We start from the raw sequence: 19,868 nt of genomic DNA, 5'->3' as shown, positions 1-19,868 counted from the left end.
TAGTGATTTTGGCCTATTACTACAGTTACAATGATTCATCAATTAGTTGAAATTACTAATCAACAGTATAATTTGATTTCCTAGTTTTAAATTACAGTAATTGTAATTAAAATTACTTTCTACCCAACTATACTTTTTCTAGGAATTCTTGAATAGTTACTCAACAATGTTGGGTTATGGATGTAAACTAAAACCAGAATAAATTTAGCAGAGTATATTTATATGAGCTGTTTGTTAATTAGTCAGTTCTTAGGAACAATTTAACATCTAATAAAGTATTTGAAATATGTCATTGAATACCAGCTTTGATAACCATTTAAATATCAATAGAATTTAAATGTAAAAAATGACCTCTTATATGTTCATCTTTCACTAACAAAAAATTGTATCAATTGCATTATACCAATATAACATTTCTTTTCTTCTAAAATAAAAAAGTATTTTAATTTTTAATTCCTTGATCATGAATTATAACTGGATATTTCAGTAGAGTGCATTGAAGCATAAAAAATAACTTAAAATAGGTTTCTCATGCCATATCTCAAAATAATTGAGAACTATAGAACTCTTAAGAGGATCATTAAGGGCTCCAAAAAATTTTCAAAAATGTTAAGGTTGGGGATCCAACTTTATCGAGGTTCATATATTTAAATTTGTTCACAATTTAGTACTTAGTACATTTAACTTAGTTCATATCGAAGTGTGTATTGTTTTTTATCATACCCTCCTAATAAGCTTACCTGTATTTTACTAATAACTTCATGATGTGACCGTCTAAGTTCTTCAGCTTCCTTGAGGGTTGAACCCAACTGCGTCAACTCAGGTGTTACTTCCAGAACCTTCAACTCCAACCATTCTGAAACCTAATAAAGAAAAAATAAATATTATTAAAAGATAAATAAAGAAGTTACATCATAATTCTTTTCTGTGCTACTCAAGAAGTTCCTACTTGATAACCATTTCCTTCTTCTTTGAAAGAAAATGTAAAGAAAGATTCATAAATAGGTGGTTCAAGAATTTTATAAAGAAGTAGACTAAATAAGGAAGGATTTTCTGAAGGATCACTTCTATAAGATTTATAGAGAAGAGGAGTCTTGTATTCAAAGAATGAAAAGAGGAACATAAAGTGTGAAATAGAAGGATGTTTTTGGTTCCTAGAAATCTATGAATGCCATTTATCGATTTATATAATTAAAAAATTTATAAGATTCTTTAATTTCAAGTCTAACAAATAGCACTATCATACAGCTGACAACCTTAGTCAAATGGAAGAGAATGGTGAAGGATGTCAGGAGCTTTTGTGTATTTTGAAGTTCTAAATCACGGAACCAATGATATTGTTTGAGCATATTTTTTTTTATTATGTATTTTTTTATGGACCAATCCCCGTATAAACAGAATTAGCCTGTAAAATGTAAATATACTCAAGCTGAGCTATCTACATTCCTCAAGGTAAAAAAAAAGAAAACGTGACTACATATTTAACAATTTAATAGAAACAAAAAATATACATTCTATTGGAAAGATAAGTATCTAGAAATTCGGCTCGACCCATGGCAAGGGAACTACGGATGCGCTGCTGAGAGTGCGTAGGGACGTGGAGAAGAGGGCGGAGAAATATGTCTTATTGATAATGTTTGACATCTCTTCCGCCTTCAACAGCGTTTGGTGGCCCCGTGTACTCCAGCGGTTGCAAGAGCTCGACACCCCCAGTAATCTATACTCCCTCGTTGGTAGTTACCTCAATAACAGGAGTGTCAGGATCAGGGGTAACTACGTGGTCGAGAGAAAAATCGAAAGAGGATGTCCACAGGGTTCGGTCCTAGGACCAGCTCTGTGGAAGCTAGTATTCGATGAGTTGGTGGGAGAACTAGAGGACAAGGGGTTCCTTGCCACGGCTTACGTAGACGACCTGGTAGTCATCGTGACCAAGAATAGCAGATCCAGACTAAAGACAGAAGCGGAGAGGTGTGCCAGTCTCGTAGGAGAGGATGTCCTTAAATATGAAGTTAAGAGGCAGGGACTAGAAGCGCTGCCGGAGGAGCTCCGAGAGAGGATCGGTGAGACTCCAAACTTATGGAAGAAAATACTGCGAGAGGACTCAATACAGGAGTGGAATGGACGATGGGCAGCAAGTCAGAAGGGCGCTACTTTGAGAAAATTCTTCCCTACCGTCCTGTCTAGATTGAAGGCTAAATGGGTCCTCCCAGACTATTGGGTCTCACAGATCCTAATAAGACACGGGGGGTTTCGGGGAAAGCTGTAGAGCTTTAGAAAGAACATCGACAATCGATCACAAGCTGGACAAAGCATCTGTAGGTCCAAAGTATAAAAGTGTGAACCAACACTAAGAGCGATTGCATATTTACTAGAGGGTCTAAGTATCATCAGTAATCATTCTCAGGTAATAATGCTTTGGTAGCTTTGAGGAGCGTCCGCTTCAATTAAAACCCTACCATACTATTTTCTGTGGTCGACCTAGTAATTAATAGTAAATGTAATTTATTAATTAATATTATTTAATGTATATGTATTAACGTAATGTATTATGTAGTATATTATTAAAATAATCTAATTTATTATTAAAATAATGTAATTTATTAACAAAAATGTCTCTGTCGAAGATGACTACGAGCTTTTTTTACAGAAGAGTAGAAGTATCTGGGCTCGTCTTTATATTACAGCTGGGAATACTAAAGAAGAGAAGGCAGGTAGTGTTTGTAGCCCATGAGTATGGAATTGATTTTCTCTTTGCCCAGTTGTTCCAAACCCATAGAATTCTGTGAACCATAAGGCAAGAAATTGAAATAAATACGGCCCACCCTCACTCCTGAATCGAGGCTAAGTGGGGTCCTCTTTGGAAAATATTTACAAATTAGGTGGTTTAAAGTTCATTTTGAGTCACTTTTGTTGTGCATCTACTTAATATTTTTAGCTGACACAAAAATAACGGGAATTACAATTAATAAAATAGTTCTAACAATAAATCCTCAAATGAATTTGTGTTGACAGTGTTGATTGACCTCGCGGCCCACCCTAAGGCTATCGCGGACGGTTGCCGGTTGGCCCGAAAACTCTAATTTAGCTGCATCTTGTTGGGAGTTTCTATTGATAAATAGTATTTGGAAAATACGAAAATTATTCTGAAGAATATCTTCAAAAGCTCTTTAGGAATATATTACATAGAATGTATACCACAATAAAAGCCAGCGTACGAAATAAACACAATTAGAATTAATTTCTTTTTTAGTTACTGGTTTTTTAAATTTAAATATACTTTTCTATATCCTTTTAAGTTTCTTTTTATTAGAAAAAAATCACACGAAATTTGTCGAGAATTAGATCCAAATGGATGGAAAGCGGGGGGTGCAATTCACCCAATTTAAACCCTCAAGAAAACATCTGCAGTTCCAGTAATCTACTATCTGGCATTAATGAAGAGCAGATGGTGAGCAATTAGGCAAGTGTTAATCCCCTAATCATTCTAGTATGTATTTTTCCTATTTCGTCGCCTAAAAGTGCTTTTTATTACTGACCTCGTCCCAGATGGAACGGGGCAGTCAATCAACAGTCTCCTTGTCATAGTCGCAAAAATAAACCTATTGTAAATTTAACGTTAATCATTATAAATAATATATAATTACGAATACAACTGTTCTTTGTATTAATATAAACAATATATGTTTATTGTCAATATATATTCCTTATCATAAGCAAATGAATATTGAAATGTTTTGTTCAATATGAAGATTCGAGGACTTTATTGCTTTGATTAATTCAGACGCGTAATTAGTTTTGAAATGTAAAAAAAAAAAGAAAAAAAAATTGTAACAAAAATATCTTCATACTGCTTACAATAAAGTTAATTCGCTATGACTATGTATTTTTAATAATATAATATTTGTTTAAAAATTAATGAACATTTACTACTTGGTAACTTGGTATAGTCAGGTATGGTACTTGGTTGTTATACAAAATAAACAATCAATAAAAAATCATTAACAACTGTTACGACGGGTAGGGGTTCAAAAGTAACCTTTGCTAGCCACACCGTGTAGAATAGTAAAAATAAAAGAAATGAACTTCTGAATTTTGTCATTGTTTTATTTTTAATAACTGAACATAATAAATGGAAGGGATTGAAGACAAAATATACAAACTAAACAAAAAGGAACAAAGCAAACTTTAAGCTATTACAAAAACTAAATTAAGTTGAACAATTAAGTTGAGACGCTCGAGCTGGTGTATGTGTACACCATGAGGCGCTAAGAAGTCATCTGTCTATTTTACGTATAAATAATAACAACCGAGAGTTGATCTGATTTGGGTTTATAACATCTATTACATAATCGATTATTGGACCATATGTTGACCTCAACAACAATATATAATTTATAGGAGCAATAAACTATGAAATATAAAATGATATATAAATATATTGTAGGCATTTGATACTTATAAATGGGTTTTAGTTATAGTTTTAAAATATGACAAAATTTCCTTTAAAATCAAACAAAAAGTGACTATTTAGTAACTATCAAAGGATATCGATGATAAAAAAATATATATAAAAAGAAAAAACTCATGATAAAACAATAATGAAAAAACTTTTAGAAAATTATCAACAATAAAAACTTAATTTAAAGAAGAAATATTTTGGCTATTTTTCAAGATAATTAAAAAATTATAAATGTGCCTATTTTAATATAACAGCACTTTGCAACGGTCTTTAGAACCAACAGTTGAAGATAGACAGACAGTCCGAAATATTCCAAAGAATATTTTGTTAATATAAAATTATTAAAAATAAAATGTTGAAATTAGAAGACTAATAAATCACCTAGATAAGAGGGGGCCCAGAAAATATTATATTAAGACTTTAAACAAGAAAACTACTTAGTAAAAAAAAAAAAAGAAAGAAATTTCTTTCTTTGAACAAAGTGTCAAAAATTACTTTGAAATATTCTCAAGAACCAAGCCATTAGTAGTAACTGGAAATTGTATTTTATATATTTTGTTTTCACTATTTTTCGTCGAATTTTATATTCCAGTTGTACTCCAACTTTCAGTAAATAAATGAAAAAAAGTACGTAAAAAAAAAGTATATAAAAAAACTTGAAGACTACTTCATCTTGGAACCAGATAAAAGCTGAGGGGGCCCAAGCGGTCGCGAAGCACTCCGAGGTTTTAAAATATTTCAAAGATGACCGCAAATGTTAAAAAGAATAACACCATTAAATAATTGAACATGTCTAAAAAAAAAAAGTAATTTGTGTCCCTAAGTCTCTCTCAACTATTGCATTTTCTTAAAACGTCTTTTGTAGGCCGCATTTGTTTTAATTCGGCCTTGTTTTCATCAACGTTTCAAAGGTTTTTTGTTTCTAAATATTACTTTTACAAAAAAAAATGTTATAATTAGGCATCACTTAAAAATGCTACAATCTTTCCATAATATGAATTAATGAACTGGTCGCCATTTCCGAATATGTATGTCTTGCGATTGTAATCAGACCCACCGTTAGGTGTATCCGGGACTGGGGCAAAATAATACTGCTTGGCCCTTTCCTCGCAATATTTCATGTTTTATTTTTTTAATAATATTAATATATCATAATATGCGAAAGCTACTTTTATATTTTAAGGACAAGAATTAATTGTTTTATGGAAGATACAACACACTATTTTTACAAAACCACTTATGGTTTTGTGTCCGTACAATTTAATAATAATTACTAAATTAAAGTTTTTAAACCACTATTTGAATTACTTGTTATTTAAAACTTATTGACATCACTCTTCTTGCTCTCGTTTCTTTCAAGTTCAAAATCCAATTTTGTTCATCTAGAACCAATAGGAAAAATATTATTTTGTCTTTAATCTGTAAAAAAAAATATTCCATATTCATAAGTTAGGATACAATGTCAGTTATGATACAAGTAGGTGATATTATTTATCATCGATCGAAACGATTATTTTATTTGCATATATTTTTTTAACAAAAAATATTTTGTCTGTTTAGATTTTTTAGGTAACTCCTATGAGAGGCACAGTCCCTCCGGATTTTGGGCCCTTTGCTCTTCCCTGATTTTAATTAACTATAAAATTTAAGATGCAGCTCAAACAAATTCCAGAATTTTATCGCTTATATTCATTTCAAATTCTTGTCAGCTTAATTGGACCAGAATTCCTATTCTCATTATCATGTGATTTCGAAAGGAGAACTCCTGCTGACCGAAAAGGCAAATAGTGGCCCCTCTGTAACAGTCCAAGTCAAGGTTAGTAAGTTCCATTTGCATGCGAGCCTCGTCGGTTCCTCTCAGGCGTTCCATATTGTCAGTTTAGCTGTCTCAAATTAGAGGCTATGAAAGATGGTCGTGTCAGCCATGCTAATTGTGTGAAAAGGATCTTTGAGTAAATCGCTCAACTTTATATATTTAGAAAACTATATGTATACAGGGTAATCTAACTTTTTAAGAAATTTATAAGTGATATCCGTCCAATCTGACGAGAAAATCACACCAACATCAGGATTTTTTTTTAATACTTACATTGGAATTTTTGTTTAAAATGAAATCTCAAAACTCCATACTAAGCTGGTAGGGATAATAGGCCGATTCTGGCCCAGGGCAATCAGCCTTTTTTGCAACCACCCTACCTTAACCACGTGACCAGTGGTTAAGGTTGGTTCGAGGCTAGGATCCAAAGTCCAAAAAGGCTCGTTGCCCTGGGTCACAATCGGCCTTTTATCCCTACTTCAGCTCTAGTGCTGCTAAATTAAAGCATGCTGCGGACCAAGAACCACGAAAACGGAGTGTATAGAGAAAATATTTTTCTTAAAAAAACTAAACGTTAGGTATTAATAAAAGAAACTGCTTAAGGTTAATAACTAGGATTCTTTGAGTTGATTTAATTTGCGATTCAGAATTCGGGCTGCATAGATTCATTGTTCCGATGCTGTCCCAACGCTGCTCCGCGACAGAACACCGTGTCCACACCAAGTTCCGTTCAAATTCATTGGTGATTGCGTGGACGTTGCTTTCTCTGGAATTCTGTATCCTTCGTTGTAATGATTGAAAGTGCAATAAAACACGACCAAAAATATGGTGGATTCCCAAAATATTTCATGGTGGGAATCGGGATGCGAATGATCTTTTCGATACGTTAAGATTAAATAAGGAGCAAGGTTCAGAAATTATTTGAGGATGCATCCAACGAATACATTTTAATCTAATTTGGCAGTGAAATTTGTAAGAACAATACCAACTTTATGGATTCTATCTCTCCCGCCAAGAGATTAGATCTCGCTCTTCAGTTCCTAGTGTAGATTCGTATACAAACCACATGCATGTTTTGCTTTTCAACTCAAGATTTCTATATTCGGTGTAGGACAAATCTCACAAACAACGATGGGAATACATCTCTTCCATAAACTGCAAAATTAACTCAGTACTTCATGTCATTGTAACAAAAAAAAAAACAATCAATACCACCGAAAACACTGAATAAAATAGTCAAAATATTCAAAGATTAAAGCGGAAAATAAGGGCGTGTTCTGGTTCACGTGTAAACTGTCCAATGTTACGCAACAATGAGTTTTAGAATTCCACATCGGACGGGATTCAAAAAATACTAGCCAGAACACAGGAGATTCAACACAACAATGAGTCGGGCAGGCAAGACGCTGACGAAGTTTTCTGCAGATGCGAAGAGTCCCAGTGCGTTTAGACTTTACAAAGTTATAAAATGAAATGAAATGAAAAAATAATTTTATTCTGGGACAAATGTCCTCTAGGAATAAATACATGTGGTTCGTACATTATGATTTTTGTCTGACAAGCATTTCATAGTTTCCAGTAAGTAAAATGAATATACATTGGGATCTTGACTTAAGTACTGTTTATAATATTTATTAGTATGAGCCTATTTATTTGTTCACAATGATGCGGAGGTTTGGTTATACAAGAAGTGAGGGAATAGGTGTTGTCCGAATGAAAGAAGGGTGAGGAGATTGGCGAATGAAGATGGGAAGAGAATTCCAGAAAGAGGTTGCACTTATAAATAAGGATTTGCTGAAGAAAGCGGTTCTATAAGAGAGCATAAATAAATCAATCGGTTGATATCTGGTATTTAATGATTGAATGGATGAACGAAGAGTTATGAGATCAAGGATATAGGTAGGTTTTTTTTATTTTAAGAACTGGAAATAGGAAAACACCAAGGAGGTATTTGCCTTCGGGATGTTGGATAGAGCTACTTCAATTCGGTACACCAGCGGGAGACTTGAGAGCGCCTTGGAAACCCAAAGATAAATCTTACAAAGCAGTGCATGAGTCCCCTCAGACTCAACTCTAAACCAGATAGCTCTCCTTAGGCCAAGGAACCGTAGTCAAAGTGGGGGGAGACGAAAGAGGATGCTAGGAGCTGATGGGTATTCTGAGGAATGGAATTAGGGAATCTTAAGAATTGTTTGAGTACAGTTATGGATTTGCGTGTGATTTGGGAATTGTGGTTATTCCAGGAGAGGTGTTGGTCGAAGGTGACTACAAGGTTTTTTATTGCAGGATAGAAGTGAATCGGTTGGTTGTCAAGGAAGAGTAGGGGATAGTAAGGGAGTTGTTTTTTTTTCAGCAATCAAGTTCAAATCATTGTTTAATGGTTAAAATGTGCAAACTTGTAAAATAAATACATTAGGAAACTTTGAAATCTATTCAGTCGGAACCAATAATAATGTTCATTAGTGTAAAATAACCTATTTTGTTTTTCCCCTATTGGACATATAGTACAATTTGTAAGTAACAGAAATCGACAAGAATGGATGGACGATCAACAAGAAAATAGAAAAATATTTTTTAATTCAGACATATCCCTTAAAATGGGGAAGGAATAAATCATGAGTAAGGTGAACTTGATAATGGACCGTCTGTATATTAGTCCAAAATATAGAAATAAAAAGTAATGAGATTTATCAAGGGTTTTATCCTTAAAAATAATTGAAAATTATTTTTGTGTATTTTTTCTTTGTCTTGAATTGAACAACTATGTTCCTTAATGAAATTTTGTACAGGTATATTCTGATTTATAAACATAAGATATTCAGCATATTTCCAGTAACGTAATCTTTTTTTCACATTTCTTTTGGTGGGAAATATCAGTGATCTTGACGTGTCCTTATTTATTTGGCGCTTCCAAATCATCTGACCTTAGCCCTGCTCTGTTAGTTACACTAATTTGTTCTCAGCTTCCAAATATGAACGTTCATTATAGAAAAGTTTAAAGAAAATGTAAGTGGTAGAAAAAAAATTATGAAGAACGCTCCCTGTAAACTATCAAAATGACAATTTGATTCACATTGTAAAATTTAGAACATCATATTTAATTGTACCTATTGTATTAAACCTTTCAAAATTAAAAAAAAAAATTGTATGGTTTAAACACGTTATGTTGGAACTAAATAAAAGAAAAAATTCACTTGAGCTAATATTCTGTTCCTTGAGAACGGGTAATATAAATGTGTTTTTTTTCAGGTTGTTAAATAGAAAGCGATAACTAGTAAACTATTTAAGTTATTTAAATGACAAATGGTTCCTAATTGCAGCATCGTAAACTAGACAAACGTTTTTTCATAAACAAGTAGAATTTGTCTTTGTTCAAGCTAATTATGCAAAGTTCTCCTTTTCGTAAAACCATGGATTATTAGCAATTTTTTATCTTCCTCCATTTTTCTAAAACCCTCGTTAAACACTAAGCTTCAGATTCATGCTGAATTAAGTTAGGATCTACTACAGAATAAGCTGCAATACGCCTTCAGCCTAGTAAAACAATGGAAGGGCTTGAAGGAAGGTACGTGATATGGCATATAATGAAAATTGTGCAGTTTTAAAAAAATCTAAGTCTCTATTTAATGTTTTACCTTTTTAATTCCATAATATTAAAGGTAACATGTAAGATTTATGGTGTTAAACAAATGAACGCGATAAAAAATAGCTTTCCTACAAAACAAAGGAGCATCTTGCTCAAAATTATAATTGTTTTCAAAATTGTGGTATGTCACATTCTTGCTCTAAGATCACAATCTTAAAGCAAGAATTTGAAATGTGAAATTATGTCTCTTCAAATTTCCATAGCTTTTAGCAAAAATAATTACACAGCTTTTTTAAATTTTTTCTTTTTTTTTTTTCATTTATTTATTATGACGAATTAATTGCTATAATAAACTTTTGATTTTTAAAAAATATGTATAATAAAATATTTATTGTGGGTAGAACTAATGAAATTAGCATCTTAAAAATTGTACTGTGGGGGCAGCGGTGGCAGTGTGGTAACGCGCCAGTCTCTTCCAACCCACAAATTATCTGATAAAATCCCGGTCCCACCCGAGCTTTTTTCAAGCACAAAATAATGCAAAACTCACTGACAACCTCCCCCCGGGCATTTGTGAAGACCGTTAGCCAATGCATGGCACTCACAAAAAATAGGTGTGGGAGTGACGATCCCACCCTGCGAAAAAAACACGTCAAGAAATGCGCGATGAATTAGGAAATATATCGCGCGAGAACCTAAGTCTGTTGTCCATGAAATAATTTTTTTTTCGGCCAAGACTCCCCATTGGAGTCCTATACTGCCTAACCATGGTTAGGGGTCAAAGTTCTTTATTTTGTGGGACCACCACTCAATGAATAAAGTCAACGACCCAGGCCGGATTCGAACCGGCACCGCCAATAGACTTCAAATTGGTAAGACTGTGTCTTAACCACTGAGCTATGGGCGGCTCCCATGAAATAATAATAATAATGACTAATGAAATTAGCATCTTAAAATTACAGTTTATAAAAACAAAGAAATATGTCAACATTAGGATTCAATCTAAAATAATTACTGTGGACCGAAACTAACTAGTTTTCAGATTAGCCATCTAAACTATGTATAATATTTAAGCTTGTGGTTTTTAGCTATAATCGCCCGTTTCTTATCATTAAATTTTTAAATTAATTACCCTCGGTATGTTAACTAATTATATCATGTGGTTCTTGTTTTGTAAAATAAAGGAAATTAAAATTTTTAGAAGGAAATTACAAAATTCTCCGAAAGTATTTTGTTTTAAAATTTTAAAATCATCTATACTCCGAGGATATAAAAAAAGAAATAAAATCAATACAAGATTTTTTTTTTACTTATCGTTAGTCTGTTTAATTATTTTTACTTGTCACGTATTAATCATATAGGACGGCCAAGACACAATAGACAACCCCTCCCACTCTTTTTTTTGACAACCCCGTGAGTTTTGAGGATCTCAAAATGAAACTTGATAGGTCTTTTGTATTGGTGATTTTTCCGATCCAACGGTGTAAATAGATAAAAAATGAGATAGATTTTTTTTGTTTATAGTTTTTTACGTTTAGCGCGTAAACGGTGTGGAAAACAGTAAAACGATAGGGAATTCATCATTTTAGGATTCAATTTCCCGTTAGAATCAGTCATCACAATTTCTTTCATTCTAAGAGGAGACCCAAACGCCTGTCATGCCGATGACGACTTAGTGAGTAAATGTCTCAATCATGTTGAAGAATTCTTAAGATAAATTGCATAATGAAACAATTTTGTAATTTAATTTTTTTTTCGATTTACAGCACTGTTGTCACGAAAATCGACAAACAAAATTCAACTAGTTAGCATAGTTTGAAAAAATAAATCTATTGTTGTGAATTAATCAAGGTGATTTCATTTCATATCTTTATTATTGTTATTATGGTTAGTTCACATTGAAAAAAAAAAAGTAAAAATTTTATATTTTTCTAGCTATTAATTTTTGAAAGCCTACAGTATTTAGTGATTTTATTTCATTAATTGACGAATGAAAAAATAAAAGCGTCTATTTCGATCAAATTCTATAATTTTTGGATTAACTACAAATTATGTCACCATAACGTATAGGATGTACATATAATATAAATTATATAGGATATTTACTTATGAAGAAAATAATAATTTTTAAATAAATAATTAGCTAAATCTGTCATCTGTCATCTGTCATCTATATCTCAAGAAATAAAAACCAATATTTACTTATTTTAAACCAATATAATTATATCGCCTTTAAATGCAGTGGGGTTGCATAAACCTACTCTCCTTCATAGCAAGTGATGCCTAAAAGGACATCTTCACGAAAGGAAGGTTTATGTTGATGCTAATAATAATATCCGCCATTGTAATCTAAACTGAAACAGTGCTAGCTCGCACTCTTTCCCAAATCCTCTGACACGCCCTGAAAGGCAAGTAAGGCCCGCCTTTTCGACTTCACTTTATCTCTTTAGTATATCCTCTGCATTATACTCCTTCTTACAAGTTTGAATGTGACAGGTTGCAGTATTACAAAAAGAAATAAAAATGAAAAAATTTAATAGTGTTTTATCAAATATTAGAAGAAAAAAAAAAGATTTCAGAGTAATGAATTAAGATTTTTTGGTAAGGAAATACAATTTTGGAAATATTTAAAATCCAGCTGAAGTATACTTAGTGTTGTCTCTTGTAGCAAAGATCGAAAATAGGTTGTTTTCAGTCTAAGTAAAGGCCAAATTCCTTTTAGAGTTTAACACCGCATGGCTGGAATACGATCTGGAAGCTTTACAAAAAGACGATGAATCACTGCTGTCAATTTTAGATTTGGTCCATCGCCAAGAGTTAGTGTTCGCGTAAGCTCCTAACAATTGCATATTTTAATCTCCATATCTCAAATATAATAACAGCTTTTATCATGTTTATAGGCATTTAATATTATGTCAATCCTTTGTAATTTTTTATGTTTCACCTAACAGTATAAAAGTGGAGTTGGCTACTGGTTGACTAGGTTCTAGCAAATTTTATAATCGTATAATAAAATTACTAGATTTTATAATTGTTTTAGAACCAGATTTTTATGAAAATTTTTCATTGAAAATAGCTCCTTCCATAGAAAATTTCCTTATTCCAAAAAAAAGAGAATATTTTAAAAATAAAATAATATTAACAGAAACAAACAAAATCGAATACTGCAAAAACAGAATAAGGCATTGATGTAGACATAAAGGGAATGAGTATTATTTTTCTGACCGAAGGACTAATTAACCTGAGAATTTAGAAGGCTACACAACGCGCTACTGCATCAACTGCACACGGTAAATATAATTCAGTTGATGGCAGATCTAGCTGGACAAAATTGTTTTTGGTCTGCCTATTTCAGAAGAAATGTTTAAACAAATTTTAAACTAGTAGCGTTTAAGGTATAGCATTAATTTTGCAAATATAGACACATAAATTGAAAATTTACTTGTTCTTCTGAGGAAACGAAAGTAGCGGATGACATTTGATAACATATAGATCATGCCTACGCTAATATTTAATTTCTCTACAACATGGGGCCATTATCAGTGGGACCTTTTTCAAAATATTGGTGTTTCAAAGAATATAAATTTACGCGTGCCTAAGTAAATGCAGTGGATAGAATTAGCTGAAATTAATACTGGACCGGATTTGCACTAATCCTTAATTTTGATCACATTTTTGACGAAATCAGATTAGTCCTTTTTTTAAATATAGAAGTTTCAAGGATATACGTTTGCGCATGCGTAATTTAAAATTCGAACCATAAGTTTTCGAAATAAAGGTCTGCCAAGAGAAATACGTTCGTGCAAGCGTAAGTGAAAATAGTTGATGGAATTTGACCAAATAGACATGGAACCATCTAGATACCAAATTCCACATTATTGATTATACCCCAACTTCGATTTGACTTCGATCGATAACATGCAGAAAACAATTTTGTTCCATGATAGACATTAGAGAGAGAGAAATACTTTATTTATCTATGCTGCCTAAATACATCAGGTTGCTATCTCACACAGCATACTTATCAATCTGTAATCGGACATATATAAATTTCAGATACATGGTATAATTAGAAAAAAAGAGATACAATAATAAGATATCATAAACAATTTTTTTCCCCTACAGTTTCCTTTTACATTCAATTTCGGTCTGTACAACAAATACAAATGTTTCAATTTATTCCTATTTTTCCTTCTCATTTCTGCTCCTCCAATTTCACCCTTTAACGATTTTTTAATTCACCCGATCAACAAATTCGCTCTCTGGAATTCACTCTCTTAGATCCTCTTCAGTGACCCGCTAAACAAATTCAATATTAGACGGTAATGTGAGATCAGACCATCATTCATAGTCACAGCAGTAGATCAGTTTGCCAAAAACAAACAAATAGATACATTTTACGAGAATAATTCCCGTGAAAATCATCACTTTTTTAATTTAATATTTTATTAATTTACAGTCAGTCATGGTCGTCGCCATCTGAGGCCTGGCCCGAGACAAAATAGTACCGCCCTCCCTGGCGGAGGCCTGCAGTCAATTACCTGAAGATTCATCAAGTGCATATTTTCAGACATTTTCTGTGTCTGCTTTGGCTTTTTTTGATTTCCTTAGTAGCTAATGTTGAAAGAAACTTGAGATCATACAGACTATATTTGCTGCACCTCTTTGACCTACGAGAGTTATTTTTGCAGCTTTGATAATCTCTTCGGTTTCCAATATTACGTGCACGCTACTGTTCGTTTTTTATTACTTTCTGTAAACGATTTTTGTGGTCAACTTGCTCCTCATGACTCGAGGGTAATCTATTTTTTTATAAGTAAGAAAGAAAACGCAACACTTTTTCAACCATCGTTAGCTGAATTGAAATTCAGTAATCAATATATCTAAAATTAAATTCTTTACGATTTAACGACTTCTATCCTCATGAATCAAAAATTTTCATTCACTCAACCTTAGGAATTTTGCCAAAATAAAAATAAAAAAATCGAACTTCCTCAACGCAAAATACTATATACAAATCCCTAATCAACGATAAAACAAATTCTCTGGGGGAGGATGGCGGCATCCGTTTTTCTCACCATTCGAATATTGTGGTGAGAAGGAAAATAAATCACTAAATTTCGATTGTTAAATTTCTTTAATTTTTTTTATCCTCTAAATTTTTAGGTATTCTATTGTTAAAACCATTTGGTTACAAGAAGGTTCTTACCTTCTATACTGAGCTCATTCTCTGATCTACAAAAACAGGTCAGCCCAAGCATGGATCATCACTCCATTCCACTTATGTTTTAGCTTAATAAAAACTATTTTTGGCACATTTTAATATAATTAGTTGTCTCAGAGGCTATCTTACGAACGGTAGGTTAAATATAGATGCAAAAAAGAAAGGTATTTTTTGTGTTGTTTAACTTAGCACTGTTAAACAACACAAAAGCTGTTCTTGTGAATTTGGGTTAGGACGAAAAGCTTTAAGCTTGAAGAAGTGAGTGATTGGTGTAATCGGCATCGTTCGGATTCGTTAAGTGTTTTTGTTTTAAAGAAAATTCCAGAGTTCAGTAAGCAGAAGGTTCAAAAGATGTTGCATCTTTTCGTTTTCAGTATATCCTAATATTTTGCTATTATATTTTAATTCATCTATGAAATGGAATAATAATAAAATTGAAAACTCAAGGATAAGGAAAAACTACATTATAGCCAAATTTAATATATTTCCATCGACCTATCAAGGAAAATAAAACTAATTAAATTGATATAAAGAATCTTTTTAATGTTTCATTGTTGTTATTAAGATTATTAAGAAAAATTAGAAATGCTTAATCTTAATTTCCAGTCATGGTTAAAAAAAGAAATAATAGCTCTCTGTATAATATAAATGGCCTTGATGATATCATGCATCTTCTCTCAGTTTTCTGCATCTTCTCCCGGTCATTCTCAATTCAGAACAGATTAGCAGGAGAAAAAGATATTTAACTCTTAGGAAACATTAGATATAATAAATTGCACTAATTATGGAAAAATATATTTATATCTATTATTAATGATAAAATATATTTATTTATACTAAAATTATCAATTTTTTAATATTCACTTATCTATGAATAAAATTTATTGTTATTATGAAAATTTCTAAGTCTCTCAAAATGATCTGTGTATGTGAATAGCCAAGCCCAAAAAGTTGTAGACATGAATTACATATTTAAGGTAGATATAGGCCAGTAATGCCGAAGGAACTTTCCCCCTAAAATGGGCTATTCGAAATTATCTCACATCATCAATTTTCCACTTTTTTACCATATTACCAAAATAGGCTCCAACGATTTTGAAAAAAATTAATTCAGTCAATATACAAATAAATAGTGTTTAATTACAGGTAGATTTTATTATTCTAATTGGAATACACTCTCATGGATACCATACCGAATTTTTACTACTCAATCTAAAGTGCTTTTAATTTAGTTTACTAGAAATAATTAGTCATCGCTCTTTGTTAATAATAAATATGGACAAATATAACGTTTAAAAAGAATTATGTTATTGTAATAACATACCTTTGAAAAGCCAAACAATTTAGAAAAGTTAATATATAACTTATCAAGTTGCAGAAGGTATTGGAGAATTACTAAAAACGTATAAATAAACTGAATTTATTAATAAATGTATTGTGTTTCTATTGCAATTTCTACCATAGCTTTTACTTTCATTTTTTTAATTATGAAAGAACTGATTTTAACTCAAATTTGTATGGTGATAGTTGTATGATGACGCAACGCGCACCGTATTCTTAACCTTCGTTATGTATTTTTTTGAAGACAAGTTCGAGCGATATTAATTTTTATGATTATTAAAAAATATACTTAAGATTTCTTGACCAACGAATTCGGTCCATTGTCTTAACTATGCTATATATAAAAGACTACTCTATAATATACAAATGAGAAGTTTTCTAACTAAAGGTAATGAATCCAAAATCCTTCAGGAAATTATCAATAACAAATTTATATTGAAGAATCTTATTGAGATATGTTTAATTTTTATTGAAAATATATATTTACAAAACCTATTAGATCCAAGAAAATTTCAAGTATGAAATAAAATAAATAAGTTATAACTGTAGAATTTTATTTGTCCAAAGGAATCTTTATTTTTGAGAAATAAATATAAAACCTGAAGATATAATTTAATTATCAAATTTGGTAACTTTGTTGGAAAGATTCTCCTTCAGAGTAATGAGCGTCAGTTGGATTAGGAACACCGCAGATACCATCTAAGGTTAATGGTATTTGGAAGGCGACGCTCCTCACACTATGGAAGGTCTTCAACTCCTTTTAAAGCAACCGACAGTAAATACCAGGATAACGGACTGTTAACGGAGCCTGCGGTCAGTAGAGTGAGAATTATTTCATTTAGATCCGGCTGCTTAATACGAATGGTTTGGAATGTTAAAAACTTTAACGATCTTAAAAAAAGTTTCTTCCATTTTACTTTTGTACCAGATTAAACTGAGACAAATATGTAAGTAATTCCAAAAATGGCACCAGTTGTTATCTGAAGTCCTGAAATAATTTTCATCGTTCTAAACTTCTTGTAAATGCCATTACAGACAAATTATTTTGCGCGACTAACAGTACCCTAGACTTGTTTATGAGAATAGTGTTTTCACTTAGTTTGAACCACTTGCGAGTGGGGACTATTTTTATTTTTTCATTGCAGAAAAGCGTGCACGCATCTAAACAACTTGAATGTACAACCCTAACCTTATGGTAGGTACTACTAATTATTATTTATTATTTTGTTTGTGGCTATTGTTTTACAAAGTGTTTTTATCTCGATTTTGCAGTGGTATCAAAGCTCTATACTTTTTCTGATTTTGAAACTATTAGTGAAGGAATACGTCAAATTCTTCCTAATCCCCCTCCCCCCCTGTAACGAAGTCTCTAGAGCCATCCTAAGTAATGTGAATCTCTAATGGAACTAGAGCTAATAAATGGAGTCATATTACTTTAAATATTATCTCAATGAATCAAGTATCTTTTGGTAGTGAAAACGACTTAAAAATAAATATTTGCCATTAAGAAAGCATTAACAATCCATCGAACTTAGGTAATTTATCTCAAGTTCGATGGGTTGTTAATGGAAATCATCGAATGAGTTTTTCCTTGATATTTTCCAATTTTCCACATCTTTTGTTCATGAATCGTCAAAAACTTTAAAGAGTTATTCTGTTTTTATTATTATTATCATTTGCGTCTTTCGGATGCTTCGGATCAGGAAAATTACTGAGAAGAAAGGGGTATTCATGATATTTAGTTTAACATGTTAAATGGAAAAAACCCATGTTAAATGGAGACATATTTCCTTCTTTTATCATGTTAAAACGATGTATCAAATATATGTAATAACCTGGTTGAGAGTCTGTTACTAGGTCTGCTAAATGGAAAATGTCTCGCAACAACCAAATGATTTCGTCACTATTTTGTTTGTTGTAGTAACAAGCTATGTAGTATTATGCATATTACTTGCTCGTATTTTGTGTGTTGATTGTGTTAGCATTGTTTAGGATGTTTTTATGACTAATAAAGCGATGGATGACAATTATAATAATGTAATGATAGTTGTCAATTAGCTCATCTTGATTCTCTTCCTCACAAGTTAGAAGATCTAAAAGACATTCGGTTGCCAAACTTGCACACAAATTCCACATTTCACTCACTCTGGACATGTTATTATAAATTACTTTTATCAAATCTTAGAAGTAAACAATAACATGATGTTTCGGAAGGAGGGGTTATAAAACAAGTTGCTTAGAAAATCCGCTAGGAGATGTACATATATCATTTAATATGGCATTAAATAGGGCTGCTAACAATGCTATACTTATAACATTTAACATGGTAAAACATTTTACATTTAACAAACATGACAAATACTCCTAAAATCGTTTTAAAATTAGACTTTATATGAGGATCCTGCGTTGGATATTCATGAGTTCAGTGTGCAGTAGGAGAACTGAAAGAAGTTAGAAAGTTGACTTCACTACCAGAAGAATCTTGATTCATAACTAAGAACTACCAACATTCATTTGAGAACTTTCAGAAAAAGTCCCAATCAAGCATTGAGCACTCTGTATTTGACCCTTCTTTAAACTCGTATCTTTGTTACTATTTGTGAAGTCCCATTCTGAGAGAAAATGGTAGCGAAAAATGTGAACCAGAGTCACCTCTTTGATGAGAATGTTTGTTTGTTATGTTCAAAGGCGTAAAACCTTCAGATCATCAACTGTTTCTTTCTTCTTTTATATACCATGCTTTTTTTTTACTTGGGTTATTGCTTTATAAATACTATTTTCATACTTTACCTAATAGTAAGAAATCAATATACGCCGATATTAGTTAATTAGGCCTGATTTCTTTCCCCCCCCCAAAAAAAAAATGAAAAAAAATATTAATATAACCAACTGAAGATTTCACCCGTTTTCTTAGAATCAAATATCGTTTAAGTCGTGATATAACGACGAAGTGCAGAACGTTGAAGAAATTTATCAAATATCGCCTCTGCCAGTAAAGCCATTGTCTATAATAACTTCTTTTATTTATTCTAAAAGTTTACAAAAGTCAGATATATTGAGGTGGAAGGGGGGAAGTGTAAGCTGGTTGGAAGCAGAAACCGGTTGGGGTCAGCGAACCGGCTGTCACCTTCCTCAGCGGCCTTTGGCACAGTTAGCTCTTCTAACCTACATAGTCCGTCGTCTCCTTACCTTCATTATCATCAAAGCTCTTTTCTTACAAAAACTCGGTCTTGAAAATTTATTAACTCTTCAATTTCTTTCCCGTATAATAAACAATTTTGAATGAAAATCAATTTGGAAATAACATTCGAGTAGTTTCTGTTGAGTGCAGTTACTGTCCCGGCATACTAGGTTTGGCGGAAATGTAGTTTAATGAAAAGAACACAGAAAAATTACTGTTAGTAGTTAATTTTTGCATGCATCTTATATAAAACAAAAAAAA

The 19,868-nt window shown here is 32.0% G+C and overlaps 1 protein-coding gene across 6 annotated transcripts in view; it reads right to left on the bottom strand.

The window, feature by feature from the left end:
• LOC106678806 (uncharacterized) overlaps positions 1 to 19,868 on the bottom strand; it is a 286,482-nt gene that overhangs the window by 80,661 nt on the left and 185,953 nt on the right. For all 6 annotated transcript variants that reach the window (XM_067049279.1, XM_067049281.1, XM_067049285.1 and 3 more), the window contains one exon: positions 741 to 863. In XM_067049279.1, coding sequence (XP_066905380.1) covers positions 741 to 863 — 123 coding nt within the window. The remainder of the gene's footprint in view (positions 1 to 740; positions 864 to 19,868) is intronic.

Source organism: Halyomorpha halys, unplaced genomic scaffold (assembly GCF_000696795.3).
Source record: "Halyomorpha halys isolate HHAL.00 unplaced genomic scaffold, Hhal_1.1 Scaffold161.1, whole genome shotgun sequence".
NCBI classification, from domain to species: Eukaryota; Metazoa; Arthropoda; class Insecta; order Hemiptera; family Pentatomidae; genus Halyomorpha; species Halyomorpha halys.
Note: the sequence above shows the minus strand (reverse complement) of the source record. Positions and strands in the feature narration are given on the sequence as shown.